At 38.3% G+C, this 22,500-nt stretch overlaps 2 protein-coding genes across 8 annotated transcripts in view; one reads left to right on the top strand and one right to left on the bottom strand.

Annotated features, from left to right (window-relative positions):
• The window catches only part of LOC143029622 (uncharacterized), a 689,552-nt gene extending 675,695 nt beyond the window's left edge, over positions 1-13,857 (top strand). For all 6 annotated transcript variants that reach the window (XM_076192375.1, XM_076192374.1, XM_076192377.1 and 3 more), the window contains exon 8: positions 7,269-13,857. In XM_076192375.1, coding sequence (XP_076048490.1) covers positions 7,269-9,161 — 1,893 coding nt within the window. In that variant the 3' untranslated portion in view covers positions 9,162-13,857. The remainder of the gene's footprint in view (positions 1-7,268) is intronic.
• Positions 13,858-15,692: 1,835 nt separating this feature from the next.
• LOC143029460 (52 kDa repressor of the inhibitor of the protein kinase-like) lies at positions 15,693-17,019 on the bottom strand. Of its 2 annotated transcripts, XM_076192107.1 has the most exons (3): positions 16,774-17,019; positions 16,508-16,675; positions 15,693-16,077 (listed from the first exon to the last, which is right to left on the bottom strand). In XM_076192107.1, the coding sequence occupies exons 1-3, from the start codon at positions 16,860-16,862 to the stop codon at positions 16,071-16,073; spliced, it is 264 nt and encodes an 87-aa protein (XP_076048222.1). In that variant the 5' UTR covers positions 16,863-17,019; the 3' UTR covers positions 15,693-16,070. The 2 variants fall into 2 exon arrangements, with proteins under 2 accessions (XP_076048222.1, XP_076048223.1); XM_076192108.1 differs by lacking the exon at positions 16,508-16,675.
• Positions 17,020-22,500: the final 5,481 nt, after the last annotated feature.

Raw genomic sequence — 22,500 nt, 5'->3', positions numbered from 1 at the left:
ATATATATATATATATATAAATGTGTATGTATGTTTACATATATATATATATATATATATATATATATATATATACTACGATCTTTTATACAAGTGAGGAAACGTGCTACTATCTTATAATATTACACATAATAGCGTCTTGGGCTATATCACGGATAAAGTGTAGATTACATGAGAGCGTTGTTTCGCCCCTCCAAGCCCAGAGATCCCCTCTGAGCTGACTGAAGTCGTCTGTTGTCAGCTGAAATAAGATCTGTTACTGCTCGCCAAGAATATGAATATTATTCCACCAAAAATTAAATAGTTTACTCACCAAAAATAAGATAAATTTGTGTTCACCAAAATTGAATTGTTTGGTGTCCAATGAAATAGAATTTCTCATCTCCAAATTGAAATGTGTTGATAAAAAAAACTGTGTTCACCCAAATTGTTAATATAGTTTTATAACTTATTGATTTATTTATTTTTATTTCTTTCTTTTTTGGGGGCATTAGCCAGGGCCGAACTGTCATGTGACGAGTTTTTTACGTGCCTGGACGGCTCAGTGGTAACGCACTCGCATCAGTACTCTGAGGATATGTGCAGTGGATACAATAATTTCATTGACATTTGATTGCATATGGTCTTGAAAAAATAATAATAAAAAAGTCGTATTGAAACCCCCCCCCCCTTTTTTTTTTTTTTTTTTTTTTTTTTCTTTGTCAACCTGTTTTGTCTGCCACTGCTGAGACCGACTCTTATGGTTAAGGCGTCATCACACTGGGCTGTTTTTCCTCAGACTTTTGGAGCAGAATTGCATCCCACAACTTTGGGGAAGGAATCTGATATGCAGGAGGAAATTAATTTTCCTTCAGCATATCAAATGTCGTTCTACGAAAATTGTTGAGAAAACAAAATTAATTGCCAGAGTGATTTCACGGCAGAAAACGTTCTGGAGGTGGGCGGTATCGCAGATGAATTGGAGGTTTGAGGAAGAATGGCCCAGTGTGATAACAAGTATAGAGCAAGAGCATCCGGGAGTTTATACAAGACATCAAATGGGAAGACAGGCTAGGATACGCGACCTCTTACTCAAACACTGGCGCCAGTCCCCACAGTTTCTCTGAGTAAGCTCCCATGCAGTCGCCCTTCCCATTCCAAACATCTCTCGGCAGGATCTGTCAACCAGTTTTCCAGCCATGAATTATTCAGTTAGCGTCCCCTTTTTTTAATCTTTTGTGGAGACAGGAACCCTGTGAGTCGGATCAACATCAGGGAAAGGAGCAACGACTGCAACAGCACTGTAGGAGAGAGGCCAAGCGCAGAGTATGGGATCCAATATATTTGACGTTTCCCCCAGCAGGGCTTCTTCAGAAATAACACAGTGGAGAAACATTTTACTCCTTATATAGCCCGAGCTTGCGGGGCTATATATGTTTGTTTCTCCCCGCAAAGTCGGGCTATATAAGGAGTAAAATGTTTCTCCACTGTGTTATTTCTGAAGAAGCTCTGCTGGGCGAAACGTCAGATATATTGGATCCCATACTCTGCGTTTGGCCTCTCTCCTACAACATCAGGGAAACTTGCCACGTGATCATAAAGCGAGAGTTTATATTCACGAAAATATTCTATGACGAAACAAATTTATAAACAAATCAAAACACTTTGGACTCTTTCAGACACATCGGCTTTGTATCTCAGCTTTGTGAGGGGAGGGAGTGGAAGCGAAATAACTTTAGGAATTGATTCTGTAGACCCGAAAATGTAGGTAAAGACTTCTGAGGAGTCTGAATGAAGTCTTGAATGAAGAATATATTCATGTGTGCGTCATCGACAGGAACAAAGGAAAGGAACGATAATTATATAAATGTGTTCATAGGATGATATCAAAAGAAAGGTAATATTCTAGATTTTTTTATTGTTGTGATGTCTGGTTATGACGATGATGTGATTGTTGTTTTTAACATGGATGATGAAATAATAGGTGGTAGAGGATCTGAGCATAATTGTTATAAATCTTTAATATATATATATATATATATATATATATATGTATATATATATATGTGTGTGTGTATGTATTATATATACATATATGTATATATATATGTATATATATATATACGTATATAAATATATATTCATATACATACATATACATATACATATGTGCATATGTGTGTGTGTAATAAAATGACTTGCGCAAAGGTATCTCCTCTTTTAGCCAGGAGTCTAACATATCAGAAACTTGTTTACTTGTAACAACTATAAGTATGTGGTAGTGGTTGTTGGCTGTTTAGTATTATTAGTTTTGTAGTTTTTAGACTTGGCAAGCATAGGTTGCTCGCCACATAAAGTTTCGTATCTACAGGAGATAGTAACATTGTATTGAAAGTATTTAGGTGATTTTTTTGAATGATGTTTATTTTTATTTATTCATTTATTTATTTATTTTTAGCATGAGGTGATTTTTATTGTGTTCAGGAACCAAAAGGACCTTAAATTAATGTCTCATAAATAAATAAAAAAAGAAGGAAAAATTCATGTAATATCGTTTTCTGTAGGTGGTAACACATTGCTTTGGTGTAGGTATATAGTAGTGAGCTTAATTTATAAAATAATCTTCCACCAGAGGCTGGGTTTTGTACATAGAGGGGGAAAACATCCTGAGCGTTTGTACTTTTATAAAAATGTACGCCATCTGTACTTTGGAAGAAGTACTACACACTATCGAGACGCCATCTATTCGTTGGAGAAAGTACTAAGTACTACTATCTTAGAGAGAGAAAGAGAGAGCGCGCAAGAGAGAAAGAGAGAGAGAGAGAGCGAGAGTAGGGCATATTTAGGAGGGGGCTTAACGTGTTATTAACAATGTTAAAAGGTGTTAAATCAGCCTATAGGTTAATGTTTACAGGTGCGTTGTGGCGTCTTATCGTTGTTAATGGTAATGATAATGATGATGTTGATATTAACATATTAGTTGGATTCTTAGCTGACCTCCGTATATATAAAGTGCGCATGAGAATACAGTGTTAAATAGTGTTAAATGGTGTTAATTACTTACGATGACAACACCGATAAGAGGATATTAGTGATATATCATTACAAGTAATAATAATAACAATAATAATGATAATAATAATAGTTCTAGATTTAGGTTTCTAAGATGATGATGCGGAGCCAAACAATCGTAGGGCAAGCAGATGATTTCTAGAACTTGATTTGTTCAATACAGTTGCACATTTTTGTGGCCATATTTACACACACACATACAAACACATACGCTCATAGACTAAGATGCATGCTCGAATGCACACACATACAGGCACAAACACACATACAGACACACACGTGCATACAAAGACATATGCACACACACACACACACGCACACACACACACACACACACACACACACACACAAATGCACTCACATGCACAGAGACAAACACGCACACAGATATACATGAACGTACACAGACATACACATACACACGCGCATCCAGCAACCCACACTAAACATCCTCATGCTAAGATGGGGTTCTCGACTCCTGGAGGATAAGTAAGGAAGGGGAAACTTTTCACCCACCAATTGAAGAAACTGGATCAAGTTTTAGATTTCAGGGTGAGACTTCCACTGTAGGGATCCACTGGAAGGTAACAGTGCGCTATCATTCCTCTACCTAGGCTCCTTTAAAATTAGAAAGTAATTTGGTAACTTGGATTGAGAAACCCATTTGACTCACGCAGGGTAGGAAGAGATACTGAATTACCAGATACCGGATTACCGGATACCTACTACCAGAACTGGCATGTCCGGTATCTTTTCATGATGTACTTACCAGGTGGGGAGGAAAATAACCTTTTGTCCCCAGAAATAAAGGCTACCCTCACATGAGGTGGAAAAATTTACTTTCAGTGTTATAGTGAGGACAGATGGCATAGTTGACATAATATTTTATATATATATATATATATATATATATATATATATATGTATATATAATATATATATACATATGTATATATATATACAGTATATATATATATATATATATATATGTATATGTATAGTGTGTGCACATGCATATAGAGACATGGGTAAACACATTTATATATTCATCAGTAACATGTAAATATGCATAAACATGCATATACTGTACACTGTCATCACTTGTTATATGTTGAGGCAATATATATACATATATGTCTACACATATATATATATATATATATATTTGTGTATATATGTATATGCATGTGTATATATGTATATGTGTGTATATATGTGTATATATATATATATATATACATATGTACATATGTATAATATATATATATATATATATATATATATACATATGTATAATATATATATATATATATATATATATACATATGTATACATATGTATATGCTTCACATCGTTGTGTATTGTTATCGGATGCCCAAGCAAGAGGCAAGGGGAGTTGTTATTGTACAAGTCAATTGTGAAATTACCATTGTTGTACTTTTATATTACGGTTGCATAAACTGTTTTCAATTCGTTTACGTTAGTTTTCTGTTTGTTTACCTAAACATGCAAATGTGTTGGTATGTAATTTTCTCAGATGATATGTTTAGTTAATTTTTCTTTTTATTCATTAATTCAATTATTTTAGTTTATTTATTGTAATTTTTATGTTGTTACTCGTTCGTTAATCTGTTTTTATTTATTACTGTATTTATCTATTTAAATTTTATTTATTTTAGTTTACTATATACATATTTATTAATTTATCCATTTATTATATTTTTATTTATCTTCTATTAATTAATTCTATTGATTAGTTTTTATCTCATTTACATTTGAGCTCCATTATGACAAAAGGATTTATTTATTGTATTGAGAAAAAAAAATCTCACTACTATTTTAACTTGATTTTATTGTAATTTACAGATAGCAAACCTTGTCTCAAACAGTGTTTCATTAACAACCTTATATCATGTTATTCGTCTCCAGCGGACGAAGGCAAATTCTTCATCTCTTTCTAACAAAGTTATTAATTTGAACATTATTCCCTAACAATGCATGTTTAGTACTGTACGATATTATTTTTTCTAACAAGACTTTGAATACTAATTTCTTTGTAGTTCACAGAAAAAACAAGGCCATGTTATCCCTAAAAAAAAAGAGATAAATTCAAAGTAAAATAAGATCAGATAGAACAAGTAAATTAATTATGATAATCATAAGAATAATAATAACATAATGATAATAATAGCAATATTAATAATAAAGATGGTAATCATAATAATGATAATTATTAACAATTGTAATAATGATAGTACTGAGAACAATAATAACAATAGTATTATGATAATAATAGTATAACAGAAATAATAATATTAAATAATAATAATGAAAAGTTATTATAGAAATAGAATAATAATATATAACATAAAGCTGTCTTGTGTTAACTAAAAAGAAAAAATGCCATACCAAATGGGTTAACCGTTACTAACATTTGCATATGTGGAGATGTCCATGTACACATGTACATATCTCAATTGTTGTAATTAATGCAAATTTGTAGTTAATGCCTCCAGAAGGATATAGGTGAGTAAAGACATTTTCATTAATGTGCTTAGTCTAGTTATGACCATTTCTAGATTTGTATCAGTCTAGTTTGTAGAAACTAGCCAAAGGTGCCTGCTTAACACTTCCAACCACCACGAAGATCCTTACAAAATTTTAATTTAAATTAATTTCTGTCATATCTATATAAGCACTAAATAATGCATAAAGTTTTGGTCATTGTTCTGATGCTAATGTTAGAGAGGTAATCTATGATTCCATGCATGCGGGCTCACCCCTTGACATTGATTTTGTGGATTTGAAAGAAATATTGTACTGGATTCAGCTGTCTTTGCATGTATTCTACTTAGTGTATTGCCTATATATTTGTTTTATACATACATCATCCATACACACACACACACACATATATATATATATATATATACATACAGTATATATATATATATATATATATATATATATATACATACAGTATATATATATATATACCGTATATACTCGCGTATAGGTCGCACTTTTTTAAAATAAATATTTCGCCAAAATCAGGGGTACGACTTATACACTCGACAAGGGACAGCACTACTCTGTCACCAAAGTCGCAACAACTGGCGATTTCAATGTGACAATGACACGGAATTTCAGTGGTGTGCGCACAATATGCATCGGAAAGCTTTTCAAACCTTTTGTATGCATAAAATATATAAATCAAAGGTTCCTACCGACTCGTTGCTTTAAACTGAACCATTGCTGCTAGAAAACCATATATCAATTACAATAAAATCGTAAAATATTCTCTTTTCTAACTCTCGTATGTTTTATAGTGTTTATAAGCAATGCGACCTTGACCCTTTGTTCACTGTACGATACCGTACATCACTTGTTTCTCTTATGGCTGCGTTTCTGTATGTGCGCAAATTATGTTTTCGTAGCGTAACGTAACTTAAATAAACTTATGACTTTCGTAATAGAAAATTATTATTTTCGTAAACTTCCATTAGGCTAACTGTACTGTTAGAGCTACGGTAGATCCCACGGAGTTTTAGGCCTAATAACTGCAAACCCTAATCATGAGTATCAGTAAGAGAAAGAACCATGAAGTAGATTTTAAGCAGAAGGTGGTGAATTACGCAGAAGAAAATGGAAACATCTGCAGAAAGGGAGTTTGAGGTCTCAGAAAACTTAGTGAGGGGATGGAGAAAGCAGAAAGATCAGGTTAATGAAAATTTCTTCTATACTGTTGTATAGTGTCCAGTTGACAGTTAAAATCTATTGATTTTTTTTGGTCAAGTTGGCTATAACGTTTTTTAACCAAGTGCAGTTGTTTACGATTATAGTTTTAGAAACGCAACCGTTGTTTATGCAAGTTTGCATTATGCGCACGCGTGACCATTTCGGACAATCTGCATGTGTTCTGATATTAAAATTTTGTGAAATAAAGGTAAGTACCTGATAATTTTTGTTTGAATGGGTCTTGTGAATCGCCAGATAATAGTGTGACCTACCCGCGGGTCAACCGCAAATATCCACTTCGACAGCCATAAACTAGCGGTGCGACCTATCCACTGGTGTGACATATACGCGAGTATATACGGTGTATATATATATTATTATTATTTTATATATATATATATATATATATATATATTTTTTTTTTTTTACGGAAAAAGGTGTATGATTTTTGGTTACTAACGCTCTTCTGTTCTGTTCAGGAAACGACAAGAATACACCAGGAAGCAAGGGATGCCCTCGAGGTGGCCCGTGAGGCCATGGAGCTCCAGAAGAAGGCGAAGGCGGAATACGAAGACTTGGTAGCCCAGCTACAGGCAACGTTGAAGGAGGCACGGGAGGAGGAGGCGAAGAGACAAGCGAGGGACAAGGAGGACGAGGAGGAAAGGCAACGTAGGAGGTCGTCTTTCGAGAGGATGTTCGAAGGGAGGTATAGTGTCAGTAAGGAGGACGTCTGCGAAACTAGTGCCTCTGGCACAGTGAGCTCGAAGAAGGTCTCAGGAGGAAGCAGCAGAAACTTGAGCAGACAGACCGCAGTGTCCGGACACCATCCGGGATACTCCTCCAAGGTCTCTGGCGGCGACCCCTCCGATAGCAGTGCTTACAACAGTTCAGGAACGAACAGAAGCGCCCCTGGGGTAACCCACGCGCCACAGAGGCCTCTGAGTTCGTCTTCTTCTTCTTCTTCGTCAGCAGCATCGGCGAACAAGCAGGTGGGCTACCAGTCTCTCTTCTCAAGGCCTTCGAGTATCTTGTCAGGGCTGGCCAACAGGTCTTCCCTCACGAAGTCAGTTTCCTTCGCGGACTCGAGGGAAGGCGAAGGCGAGGAGGACAAGAAAGAGGTCAAAGGTCACGAGAACCAGGAACGGAAGACCGCAAAACAGGACAAGGAAGACAAGAAGCACAGCTCACTGGAAAAGAAGCAGAAGCAGAAACACACTAAGAGGGAGAAGAAGGGAAGCTTGGAGAGGCCCAAGCGGTCGAAGGAGGGCGTGAAGAAGGTGAAGCAAGACTCTGGGGGAAACAAGCTCCTCTCGGCCGACGAAGAAGACATCCCCATGATGGACGAAGACGAGGACGATGGAGGGATCGAGGCTCTCTCCGGCCGAAAGAGCCCGAGGGGACTTCTCCAGAGGCCGAACAAGCTCTCCTCCTCCGCCTCGATCACCCTCTCCCCGCCTTCGTCCTCGCCCAGTTACATCCTCGGGAAGTCGGCATCTACTTCGTCAGTGCCAGAGAGCCCGAGATCGAGGCCCAAGACCTTGGGGATGAACCTCGAGGTAAGACCCGACCCTGCAGCCGAAGGGAGAGTTTCCTCCTTGCCCGGCACTCCCGAGGACATGCCCATGAATGCGTGGCCTGACGGTCCTCCTTCAAGGGGGACTCAGGGCGACGACAGCGGGATGTCTCTTGGGTCTGTGAGTTCCTCTTCTCTGACGGGGATCCATCGACCAGGATCCACACCCGGACCCCTCGTGAGGCAAGGATCCATGACCACTGTACCGGAGGACATGCCCCTAGATGACAGCTACGGCCCCAGCAATCCTCCTGTCAGTAGCAAAGGACACTCCCGTCGAGGGGTGTATGCCATTACGAGACAAAACTCTTCGCCTAATATTCCCCTTCAGAGGCAGAACTCCTCCTCGCCAAGCTTCCAGTTCCCCCTCCAGCGACAGCATTCCCTTGGCATCGTCCCAGAAGAAGGAGGACGTCTCTCTCGACAGTCCTCCTTGATGTCGGTGCCCGAGGACAGACGCATCGTGGACAGGACGCTTCCTCTGTCGCCCTCCTCCTCGATGACCTACTTCCCGATCTCGCCCTCCTCCTCGACCGCGGCGCTTCAGGCGCCTGATGAACTTCAGAACGGGAGTTTGGTGTCTGACCTAACGCGGCCCAGGAGTCTTCGAACAGGCGCAACCGATGCCCGAAGTGCTATGGAGCTCGTGACGGGGCCTGTCCTCGCAGGGTCCTCCCTCCAACACGCAGCAGTCCAATTTGGACTTCCTGCTGACGGGGAAGCCGCGCCGGCGGCCACGTCCTCTTTAAAGAAAGAACACGAGAAGAAGAAGAAAAGCGGGACGGGTGTTGTCGTTTAACGAAAAATCTCCAAAAGAAGAGAAATTCGTTATACGTTCACGTATTAAGCAAGAAACTCGCTATATGCATTTAGAGAAAATTTCGTTGTACGTTCACATATTAAGCGAGAAAGTTGCTCTACGTTCACGTATTCAGCAAGAATCTTGCTCCATTCACGTACTAAGCGAGAAATTTGCTGTTCACGTATTGAGCAAGAATTACGTTATACGTTTACGTATTAAGCGGTAAATTCATTATAAGTTCAGGTGCTAGATAGTCGCAATATGTTGACATACTGAGCGAAAAAAAATTCTTCGAAAATTCAAATATTAACCTAGAAATTCGCTCAACATTAACGAGAATTTCTCTGTATAGGACGCAGTTTGCGGGGACCTAAACTACGACGTAGTTTTAGATTCTCATCTTCCCAACGAGTCATTTGGGGAAGAAGGTCAAAGTTCCTCACGACGCTGAAGACGATGATAACGAAGTCGCCGAAGTGGCGACCTCCGGCTCCTCCAAAGAACGACAGCGATACGAACGCAGCGCCCTTGGGCGTTGGTCTTATTTTTGATTTTCGTATTTATTTCATGTTTGTATTTCTTTTCTTAGTCTTAAGTGTACCCGAACTCTGTCATTCAAGGTCTCCTCCGTGCCTTATTCTCTCCTACTATTCCAGCCTTTTCGTAGCTACGTTTCGTATGACTTTGATAAGGCCTATGCCATAGTACCTCGCTTGTAGAATGTGAAATAGGAAGGTACGCTAGCCTTAACGGAAACTAAAAAAATAAGCACGTTGGACTATACATAACCTATATTTCAGCAATGAGTGTCACTGAATCGCTACAGGATTATTATTATTATTATCATTATTATTACTTTTATTATTAGCTGTCATTTACCAGTAACAGTCACTAAATCACTAAACGGGTATTTGTTCCCCACTAGGAATGCATAAATTGATGCGAATACTCGTACACTAAAAGCTTATATAAATTCTAGTGACACTATGCAAGAAAAGCGAGTTGTGAAAACTAGGTTTAGTTAGGCAAATTGGTTATGTTCCTATACTGAATGTATACAAGGAAGATTCTCTCTTGTTGAGGAAGCCGTGGCCCCCACAATTGAACCAAGAATCTCTTGGTCGAGACCTTCTTCAGACGTGGTCCAACCTCAGCTGATTGAAACCGTCAAGTTTTTGTCACAAATCTATTAAAAGCACATTTGCAACAAAGGGGTTTAATTTGTGTCTGGTATGAATTGCACGTCCAATGGGATTTGATGAAAACACACGTATACAAACTACACACATACACACCATACACTTACACGCACACCCATACTCCACATACGCACACACACACACACACATATGAAAGGCTCTTTCCACCTTGTAAGGGGGATGGCCGAGTCAAAGCACATACACACACACAAGATGGAACTAGGTAAATACGCACGCACACACACACATACATTATAACCCAATTAACTCCCAATCTAATGGTGCTCGATAATTATAGCTACAGAATATGGAAGCGTTAGAAAATAATTTTTATTTCATGAGGATGTTCTTAAATTGTGAAAAAGTAGACTAGAATTGAAATCAGAAATGAAGTAAATCTGGTAATCTCAGTTTTGAAAGCAAGCAACAGTAAATTTAGACAGATTTGTGTGTCGACTTGTATTCTAGTACCGATATTCAAATCAAGCTCCGCCCATCGTTTGGGTCTCGAACCGTGATTGGTGGAGAGGTTGCGTTTTTTTTTTTTTTTTTTTTAAAGAATCTCTAAGTCACGCCGTGAAATGAACGCAGCTTTTGTCATGACCTCAAGAAAACAGATAATGTAACACTTTCGAAAAATATCTTTATCACACACTCCAGAAGAAGACTTTTTGGCTTCTGTTGCACAAGGCTCTCTGAATTCTCTTCATTACTTAAGTGGTCTTTACAAAAGAGACTGAAGACAGGGTCTATATACATAAGTATTTCAATAGTTTTGATCTACTCTTGGATATCACACAGAACAAACCAGTTCCTTGGGGAAGAAGCAAGAAGTCTGAGAGATTTTATGTGTCTGGAGGATAGGGGGAGGAGAAAGGAAATTCTATCATAGAGTGAAGAAAGGAATCTTCCCTCATTTCATCATCTTTCTCAGTTTCACACACAAATACACACACACACACACATAGACTGGTGGATATCTGGAACAAAGTGGATGAGGCAACAGTGTGTGCAAAAACTATACAAGAATTTAAGAACAAACTAGATGCCGAAAGATACAAAGACGGGTCGCTACGAGCGTAGCTCTCTTCCCGTATAATACAACTAAGTAAATACACCTACACTCCCCTCTTCTTACTCCCCTCATTCCTCCTATTCAAATTGTATCTAAACATCAGTCGAGCGTAGTTCACTCGTTCTTAGCTCCACCCCTTTCTGGACAACGGGTATGATTCTTCGTTTCTTCCCACCTATAAGGTGACATCGTAGTCGTTGTGGCTGGAGCTTCAAGTAAGCAGTGGCAACAATGACCTTATTGGTTTTATATATGAGTGATGACAACTTTGGTGCTAATGATTAGTCTAGATTTATAATAATATTAGAAGAAATGGTTGTCAGTGTGCCATTCTCGTCAGAAGCAGGCTTTTATAGAAGACATTTTCGTATATACATCTACGAGCATTTGCATACACGTGCGTGTATATATATATAAAGTGAATCGCTAGTAACAGCGAATACATATCAATCAAATTTCCGACAGTCGCTGTGGGGTTCGAACCGAGGTTTAGAAATGAGCGAGACCTCGGTTTAAACCTGGGGGTCGATTGTTGGAAACTATTTGATACGTGTGTGTGTGTATGTATATATATATATATATGTGTGTGTACACATGTTCAAGCGAGGATCTCATTCACGTTTGTAATTGGTCTTTTTGAGCTTTATAGAGTGTGCCATGCTTCTTGATTCCAATACTAATGGAAATTGATAAGAAATAAAGGCGAGATGGAGGATAAAGCCTCAGTTGCCATGCCATGCAAGGCGCAAGTGCCATTCGAACTGCATGACTTTTCTCATGTGTTGTGTTTTTGTTCACCCTGTCTACCCCTTTCATGCCTAAATTCATTTTTTTTTTGTATTTATAGTTTGATTTTATCTTTTGTATTGCTATTGTTGTTAATAATAATGATAATTATAGTAATCATCACAATCACTATCATTACCATTATTATTGTTACCACTATTATCATTACTATTACCACTACTCTTACCATTACTATTACCATTATTATTACTAGAACCATTACTATTAACACTATCATCATTACCATTACCACCCTCATTATTATTACTATAATTATCATTACTATTACTTCTACTGCTATTATTTTTATTCTCCATAGAAGGTTCAGGTTTTGTTATAAGTATTACAATACATACAACTTCTTTACCACTGCACTAACATATTTACGAAAATGGTGCGAATAGATTACATTTGTAAACGCGAATTATTTTTCCAAGTTAACATTTCCATGTTGATATATTGCTAACGGCATTTATTTTTCAACATTTTACAATCTTGTTTTTTTTTTTTGGTATTTCAAAAATGTATAACAATTTTGTTTCGTATTAGAATTTTTTACTACTAAACATAAAATCCGCTGTGTTTATTGTTTATTTTGTGATTTTTTACTATTATCGTATTTCTTTTATAATGTTCCCGTTATCAGCATTATTTTGTCAGCATTTGATACGTTAATGCTGACCACAGCATCATTATAATTATAATTTTTCCCATCCATATCTTATCAGTTTCCCGATCAGACTCATTACCAAACTTTGTTACCCGAATCATTAGTTATTACCTCTGTCTTCGTTTCCCCATTTATTACCCCCATGACCTTTGACCTGTGACGTCACATTGACCTCTTCCGTAGTCAACCTTATTACCAAGGCTGTGCCATATCGTGTGCCCGATGGCACAGCACTATCGGGGCATATTAAAAAACATCGTATTGGTCACACTATCGCGTGTGCATTATCGGTTCGGGGCAAGAGTGATCTATGGTACAACCAACCCACCGTTGTCTAACGTGTTCTCATTCTTATGAATTGCTGTTCTCAGTCCCCGGGAAAATATCTCTTTTCAACACTAAATTCGTGAGATCACTAAAACGTACCACTTATTTTCGATTTGTGGACTAGGAGGGGACTAAGTGGTCCATTAACCACAGGGAATGTATAACTATGATCCCAGTAAGTGAGGTAAATACCCGATCTTAATTATGTGAGCAATTTCTTATTGTTCTCAGATAACATCGAATTCAATTCTTTAAAGTTCGTTTTCTTATAGTTGGAAAGCTATGTAGAAGATGACATTTAAAGTGAAGGCATCCCTGAGTGGTACCCCATAGGATAGTCCGGTCTTGAAATGATCTATGAAATGGATGCCGTCATGGCCTTGGTGTGGTTGTACACTTTTCACTCTGAATTCTCATGTCGATTTATTTAATTTATTTATAAATATTGATGTTCTTCCTGTAAAGAAAGGGATGATGAAAATCCTTTTCCAGACTTTTTTTTCTTTTCCTTTCGTTCTTTCTTTAGCTTTTTTCACTCGCCATTCCCGTTGCAATACGATAGTGTTGCTGCATGGTTTGTGGATAATAAACTAAAAATAAAGAAATAAAATTGGGAGAAAAAAATCCTCAAGATTATCCGGTTGTTTAATTTCATCCCCTACTCCCTTTTTTTTCGATAGTCATTGTCAATGAATGTGAAGGTGCTAAATACGTCTCTCTTACCAGAAGGAGGGCTACGTGCATAATTACACGAATTACTGATATCTTGTTTTATATTATTTATTCGGCTAACGTAACCAAACATATCCTTGGTTAACCTAACCCACCCACACCTAATCTAACTTTACATAAGTTAACCTAAGCTAACCTAACCTATTCAAACATGAACCTCAGCTAACTTAATCTAACCTAACTTCAGCTGACCTAGCGTAGCCTAACTTAATCTCACCTAAAATCAGCTAACCAAAGCTAACCTTAGCTTAACCAAACCTGAGCTTAGCTTACCCAAACCTAAACTAACCTTAGCTTACCCCAACCTAAGCTAACCTTAGGTTACTTACCCAAACCTATATTAACCTTAGCTTGCTTACCAAAATCTAAACCTTAGCTTGCTTACCCAAACCTAAACTAACCTTAGCTTACCCAAACCAAACCTAACCTTAGCGTGCTTACCCAAATCTAAACTAACCATAGCTTACTTTACCAAATCTAAACTAATTTTAGCTTATTTAATCCTTAGCTTACTTAACCAAATATAATCTAGCCTTGGATAACCTAATATGACCGCCATTAACCTAACTTTACTTAAGTTAACCTAACCTATTCAAATCTCACCTAACTTTAGCTAACCTCACCTAATACAATGTAACCTAACCCAATCTTACCTAAACTCAGCTAACCTAGTCTAGCATGAGCTAACCTTAGCCTACTTAACCAAGCCTAAGCTAACCTTAGCTTACTTAACCAAGCCTAAGCTAACCTTAGCCTACTTAACCAAGCCTGAGCTAATCTTAGCCTATTTAACCAAGCCTGAGCTAATCTTAGCCTACTAAACCTAAGCTAACCTTAGCTCACGTAACCTATCTCCAGCTAACTTAATCTTGAACATAAGAAAGAAGGAGACTCCAAGAGACCATAAGGCCTACACTAGACAATTATGTATCCATTACCACCTATCATCCCCATCCATGAAGCTATTTAACCTCTTAAAACAATCGATAGTTTCAGGGCTCACTAGGCTACATGGTTACTAAGTCTATTCCATTTGTTGACCACTACTGGTAAACCAGTTCCTGCCCATTTCCTTTTTAAGTCAAACATGAACTCTGAAATTTATATGTATATTTCATTCAATTCGGAATAAAGCCCTCCATTTTCCCACAACCTAGGGCAAGTATCGAAGCCTAAGAAGGCTGAAACCGTTTCGAACCTGACGTATCGAAGCCTTGAACCAAAGACTATAAAAGAAAGACAGGAAGGGTTCGTAAGGTGTTTGGCAAAAATATGTAGCCATCATTAATGCCAAATATCGCTAGAGTATTGGGGTTTTAACGCCATCTATTGAGCGGTTGAAAAATTAAAAATCGAAGCGATAGCTATTGTTGCCATTTTATTGTATTTTATATATTTTTAGAATTATATATTGATTGATATTTTCGGCCTTGTATATGATTATTATTTTAGTTCAATACTTTTTTTTTACTTCATTTGTAACCATTACTGTGTAAATAGTATTTGCTTTCACATACTTGACATTTGACAATATCTCGTATATATAATATCTTTCATACCTCTGAATTTTTCATAAAATATAAAGAAAAAATTATAATATACACACACACACATATATATATATATATATACATACGCACACACACACATAATATATATATATATATATATATATATATATATATATATATATATATATATATATAATTCTCTCTTATTTGATTTAGATACATATGAATTTCTTTATCATTTGTCTTCATGGGTATTATATGTGGTAATATGGGCAAATGAAAGCTTAGGCTTTATTTCATAATTTTATTAATTCCAAAGAACACCTACCAGAACAATTTCTATTCTTATCACATTATCACATTTATGCCAAGAGTGTGAAGCAGGTCTATAAAACATCTATATAACTGTGGACTCAATTGTGGTACTAATATCTGTTGTTGCAATTTGACATATGTTGCTTACTTTTTATGATTTACAGGTCTTATAGAATTATGCAATGCTAATAAATTAGTCAGTACTAACCAAAGTTCTCATCCAATGAACTTGGCAAGATTTCCATTTCAATTTGCTGGTGATGCAAAGTACTTGCAGTATCCAAGTGCAGGTCAATATCTGTAAAATAATATATGTGATGTTTTGTAGTTATAAACAGATAATGTATGTAAGGTATCTATGCTCAGAATTTAGTTTGTAATTTCAAGTTGAAATATGTTTTGTGCAAATACAAAAATTGGCTAATGGCAATGAAAGAATATTCTAAATAATGTTCAAACTTTAAAGTAATAAAGAAATATATAATATATAGAGACAACCAATGTTTTTGTTTCAAATGCAATGTGCTAATAAAACAAAGTCATTTCAATTAATCTTAGAACTGTACTATACAATTTACACATTGATCAAGCACTGGTTATTTCTGGCTCATCTGGGTGTGCTGGACCTGATAGATAATATAACGCATAATGAAAATCATTACTTCTTACCAACAATGTTAATTATTGTAATCTTATGATAATGTATATATAAAACTGCATTGACTCACTCAGCAGGCAAATTTTGATCTGGGTATGCATTGGGGCACAAACGGGTTGATGATGCATATTGCCGTTGAGAAAAATTATGGCTACATATCCTTTGACTTTTATTTAATTGTGTAGGTGTTTTCTTCCTTAATGTCAATATACCGGTTACTTGTATCCACTTTGAACATCTATCAAAAAAGAGAATGTTGATTTACAATTTTACTTAATGAATAAAATGACACATATGTCTATAATACTTAATGTTGGCAGTACAATATACACTTACCTTTGTGGTTCTTTAGGAAACCGATGGTACATGAATTCAGGATGAGAACTTTTGGACAGTTTGAACCAACCATGTGTTCCAAGTGACATATGGCTGAAATGTAAACATGCAGACGATCCAAAAAGCCGCTAATTCTTTCCGAATAAAGCACAGCGATCTCTAGCGTTGGTTGAAGTAACTAAACTCATGAGTAATCAGTTAGGCTATTTACACCTTTTTCGTGCCTTCCAGTCTTTCATATATAGTCTTTGCCTTGAATGCTTGTCTTTGACCAGCAAGCTCACTTAGCGCAGACTCCCGGAGGTTAGTGAGGTAGTACCTACTGCGCTAGTAGTGTTCTGAATTATGATATCGAGTGTGTTTGTATTTGTGAAATGGCAATTAATCTTTTGCCCTAAAATAGCAAGTAACGTTGGGTAGATGTGTCGTGTACATCCTTGGGTACCCAAAAGGCGACAGTATCACCGTCGTTTCCTGGTTAGCTGTGGTTATGTTATCTGAGGTTATTTTGATGTAATCTAGATGAGGATAGGTTAGGTTAACAGACTTTAGCTTATGTTAGATTAGATTAGATTAGCACAAATATAGGTCAATCGTTTTGACGTTTGTTATAGGTAAAATGTTAGAATCGATACTGAGAGACGTAAATTGATTTGTGACTAGTGGCTAGTGAGTCCTGACCTTAAATCCAGGAAACTGTGCATTGGCGCCAGGAATAGAGCTAACAGAGCATTAGGTTTCATTGCTAGGACGGTTACAATTAAAAGTGCAGAGGTAGTTATCAAACTATCTGGCATTAGACCCATCCTTGAGTATGCGGTACAGATTTGGTCTGTCTTATAGAATGAATATAAAATCACTAATCGGTAGAGAGGAGAATGACCAAAATGATACATAGGCCCAGAAATTTACCTTACGAGGACAGGTTTAGGAACCTAAAGGCGTGATGCAAAGTCATGTTAAGACAACAGGGAAGGGCTCGCAGTTATGGATTTACATTGGAGAAATTTATATTTCAGAAGCCATGAACTGATTTACCAGTAGTGGTCAACGAATGGAATAGACTTGGTAACAATGCAGTGAGGGCTGAAACTATCGGTTGTTTGAGGTTAGATAACTTCATGGACGAGCATGACAGATGATAATGGACATGGAACTCTAGCAGTCTCCTTCATGTTTTTTTTCACTTAATTCTTTCTGTCGATTCCTTAATGATGTTCACTAACTTCAAATTTGATGGTGTCCTCGTTATTTCTTAGAGCTTCGAATCTGTCTTTAATTTCTAACTAAAGTCCATCCTTGTTATCCACCTTTGTAAGACTTTTTTTTCTTTTTGAAAACTAGTTGATTTCTCTTGGCTCTGAAAGTGAATTTCGGTATGTAACCTACCAATCTATGGTCACTACCTAAATTTTATTTATGACCGTAATATTACTAACGCTCTTGCTCTTGTCTGATATGAAGTCTATCTTGTTCTTTGTTGTTCCATTTTGACTTCTCCACGTCCACTTACGGCCTATACACTTTTGGAATAAAGTATTAATTATTTTTGTTGTAGTTCGCTACAAAATTTACCAACAACTCGCCTCTCTAACTTCTCATCTACAAACTTCCCAAATGACCAATTGTGTGCTTACGTAAGCACTTTGTAAGCACACAATGGGCCATCATTTAGCATTAATGTTCTTGCAGGGGGAACTTGTGCCAGACTGCCACCAGAGATTGTTCACAAGCTGTTTCATCCGCTACTGTTGAAAATAGAATGATAACGGCGTTACTCTGGCACAAATTTCACATACGAGAACATTAAAAGACATATTCTATTGATATATCATAAATTCTAAACATAATAAATTAACGCTAAGTAATGACCAATTGTGGTTACGAAATTTTCAAGATATATCCCCTCGTGTTGGTTGTTGCATTTGAATAATCTACTCTTTATTCTCTGCATAAGAATATCTTAAATCCTTTTAATGTAACTGATTGTAACCCTAGGTGACAATAACAATACAGTAAATATGCAAAGTACAAAAAACTAAAAGTTACCCCTTTTCGTAACAATTTTCTAATAGTCCTTACAATTATAGAAAACTTAAATATTGAAGAGTATTTAGGAATGACAATATTATTCAGTCAAAATATTCTAGTTACTATATGACAATTGCATTACTTATGTTTGCAGCTTCAAGCAACTGTTAATATATTAAAGACTGGGTTTTGAGATTATCTGAGATAAGCACATCAGCACTACATAAGTGACGAGTCGACAACGCAGCTATCACAGCTGCAACGAGACAAATCCGTCCGGTAAAAGCCGGAACGAACCCGTCCGGTAAAAGCCGGAATAGCATCGTCCAATAGAAGCATACATACATACATATACCAAGGCTTTTTCCCCTTTACAAGGGAGGTAGCCAAAAATGAAAAGGCATAAAATCTTTCCCACCCATTTCATCCCCAAACACACTCCACACCCCTCCACCCTCCCTCTCATTTTAGCACCTCCTGGATGACGGGTCATCCCTGCACCTTGTCCACTGCCCTGGGTCAGAAGCAGTGTCGCAAGACAGCACATCCACAGCAAGGCCGCTTCATTAAATCGGCGACCCCCTCTCTCCGTCCCCCCATGCATAAAGGAGAAGACGGGGAGAAATCCCTTTGGGCTGCGTCAAAATTTGCTCACACATACTACCTCACTCCCCGCCTATTCCACCTCATGCATCACAACATCATCCATATACAACCATTCTCCATTCACCCCTGTCTTCTGTCCTCTCCTGCCCTCGTCCCCAAAGCCCCCTTCACCCCATCCATCCACCTCATCCTAGGACGTCCCTTTATCTTCACTCCCTCCACATCTGCCCTCCATACCTCTTTTACTAGTCTTTCTTCACTCATTCTTTCCATGTGTCCAAACCATCCTAATACTCTTTCATCAACCCTATCTCCCAACTCTCCATCCCCGTTCTCCTCACCTCCTCATTTCTCACTCTATCCAGCCAAGTAACCCTCATCATAGTTCTCAAACACATTCAAACTCCTTATCTCTTCCTCTCTTATGTTCCATGTTTCTGCCCCATACAGTGCTGTCAGCACAATCACTCCTTCATATAACCTCCTCTTAACATCCATTCACAAATGTCTATTTCTCATTACACTTTTTAATCCATCAAGGTATTTACTCGCTTCTCTCAATCTACATTCTACCTTCACCTTCACTCCTCCCTTTCCCGTCATATTCGCATGCAAATATGTAAAGCTATCCACTTCCTCCAGTCTCTCTCCCTTAATACTCACTTCCAGTCTGCTGCCATTTTCTCCCCTTGTACATCTCATTACCTTACTTTTGCCCACATTTATCTTCAACTTTCTTCAGTCACACACACTCCCAAACTCTGTCACCAACTTCCTCAATCCCTCCTCCGATCCTGCCACAAGCCCAGTGTCGTCCGCAAACAACAGCTGGCTCACCTCCCACTTTTCCCAACAGTTTATCAGTGAGACCTTTATTATTTTCTTGCTATCGCCAGACGATTTTATTCAATCGGGAGGGAGCCCAGTGCTCGTTCAAGGATTATACCCATCTCCGTCTAACTAGCTATCGGAGAACAATTTTTTCATTTTTGACCTACCTGCTGCTAGAAGATTTTATTCAAACGTACTTACGTACGTGTATGTGTGTGTGTGTGTGTGTGTGTGTGTGTGTGTGTGTGTGTGTGTGTGTGTGTGTGTGTGTGTGTGTGTGTGTGTGTGTGTGTGTGCTTGTGTGTATGTGTGTGCTTGTGTGTATGTGTGTGCTTGTATGTGTGTGATTGAGCGTATGTGTATTTGTGTGTGCTTGTGTGTGTGTGCTCTTGTGTATGTGTGTGCTTGTGTGTGTGTATGGTTGTGTGCTTTTGTGTGTGTATGGTTGTGTGCCTGTGTGTGTGTGTGTGCCTGTGTGTGTATGCTTGTGTGTGTGTGTGTGTGTGTGTGTGTGTGTTTGTGTGTGCTTGTGTGCATGTGTGCTTGTGTGTATGTGTGTGCTTGTGTGTATGTGTATGTGTGTGTGTGTGTGTGTGTGTGTGTGTGTGTGTGTGTATGTGTGCTCGTGTGTGTACGTGTGTATGTGTGCTCGTGTGTGTGTGTGCTCGTATATGTGTGTGTGTGTGCTCGTGTCTGTGTGTGTGTGTGTGTGTGTGTGTGTGTGTGTGTGTGTGTGTGTGTGTGTGTGTGTGTGTGTGTCGTGTGTGTGTGTGTGTGTGTGTGTGTGTGTGTGTGTGTGTGTGTGTATTCACTTGGTCTTTGGATCACGTGTTGGACTCGTGATCGACAGCTATTTCCCTCCTGGAAGAGAGTTCAGAGCTCGTAGGTCCGATCTATGGGTAATGCTATGACCTTGCACACACACACACACCCAACTCCCCCGCCCACGAGAGTCAGAGTAACGACCCGAAGCGCAGCGGTACCGAAACAATTTCGGCCCTGTGTGTGTGTGTGTGTGTGTGTGGGTGGGTGAGTGAGAGAGAGAAAGAGAGCTCGTGTGTATGTTTGTGCTTGTGTGTTACCTTGTGTGTTGGTGTGTGTGCATGGTGGTTGTGGTTCTGGTGGTGGTTGTTCTGATGATGGAAAGGGATGTGGAGGAGGGCAATGGTACATCTCACTCCTTTCATCACGGTGCACGTATTTATTAGTTTCTGTACGCGTTCACATGTATAAAAAAGAAAAAGGAGGTGGGGGGTGGAAGACGAATGGAGTACTGTCGGAGGGTCGACAAGATAAGGGGACAAACGCGCACATGGCACGCCGGAACACAAAGCCCAATAGGGACCCGCTATTTCGGAGTGTGCCCCTATTTCCTTGTCCTCCACGTACACACTCTTGCGCTCTCTCTCTCTCTCTCTCTTTCTCCTCTCTCTCTTTTACACACACACTCATGCACACGTTATTGTGTTTTTTATGTGTCTGTACCGTATGCATTTAATGTTTTTACATATTTTTTGTTTTGGTTTTATGGCTTTGTATGGTGTGTGTGTGTGTGTGTGTGTGTGTGTGTGTGTGTTTGTTTATATATATATATATATGTATTCCTTATCACATCCACAAAACTTGTCTTACAGCAACGCCCTCTTATACAATTGAAAATCATCTCACACTAGCCGGAATAAAATCACTCAAGTACATTTTCATGGTGAAGTAAACATGTTCAGATACTTTTAATCCTTTGAATAAAATCCCCAGCCGGGAGACAGAATATACTATCGATTTTTTAATTCCACTCAGGATTTGATCTTTCATTGCAATTATTTTTTATTCAATTTTCTTTATCATCTTTATTCTGGCGTATCTATCGAGTCTCGTGAAGCCTCTTCGTATTGGGTCGAGTTTGAGACAACTTAGATATTTTGTTCTGAATTACCTCAGAAGTACTTCAGGAAGGAATGTCCTCGCTACGAGGAAACGAACCTCGTATCTCGTTCTCGTATCTCGTCCTCGGCCACGACTGCTTTCTCGTGTCTCATCCGGTCTATCCCCTTCCCCTCTTCCTCCTTCCTCCATATTTTCCCATTTCCCCCATCGTCTACCTACTCCCCTTCCTCCTCCACCCCCTCGCTCTCCCTCCCCCCCTTATCCCATTCCTCCTCCTCCTCCTCCACCACCTTACACTCTCCCTCCCTTGTTTCCCTCTTCCTTCTCCTCCTTACCTTCCTCCTCCTCCCTCTTCCCCTTCCCCCTCCTCCTTCA

This window comes from Oratosquilla oratoria, chromosome 11 (assembly GCF_046742065.1).
Source record: "Oratosquilla oratoria isolate Oo_2021 chromosome 11, ASM4674206v1, whole genome shotgun sequence".
Classification (NCBI taxonomy): Eukaryota; Metazoa; Arthropoda; class Malacostraca; order Stomatopoda; family Squillidae; genus Oratosquilla; species Oratosquilla oratoria.
This window is presented reverse-complemented; position numbering and strand designations above follow the sequence as displayed.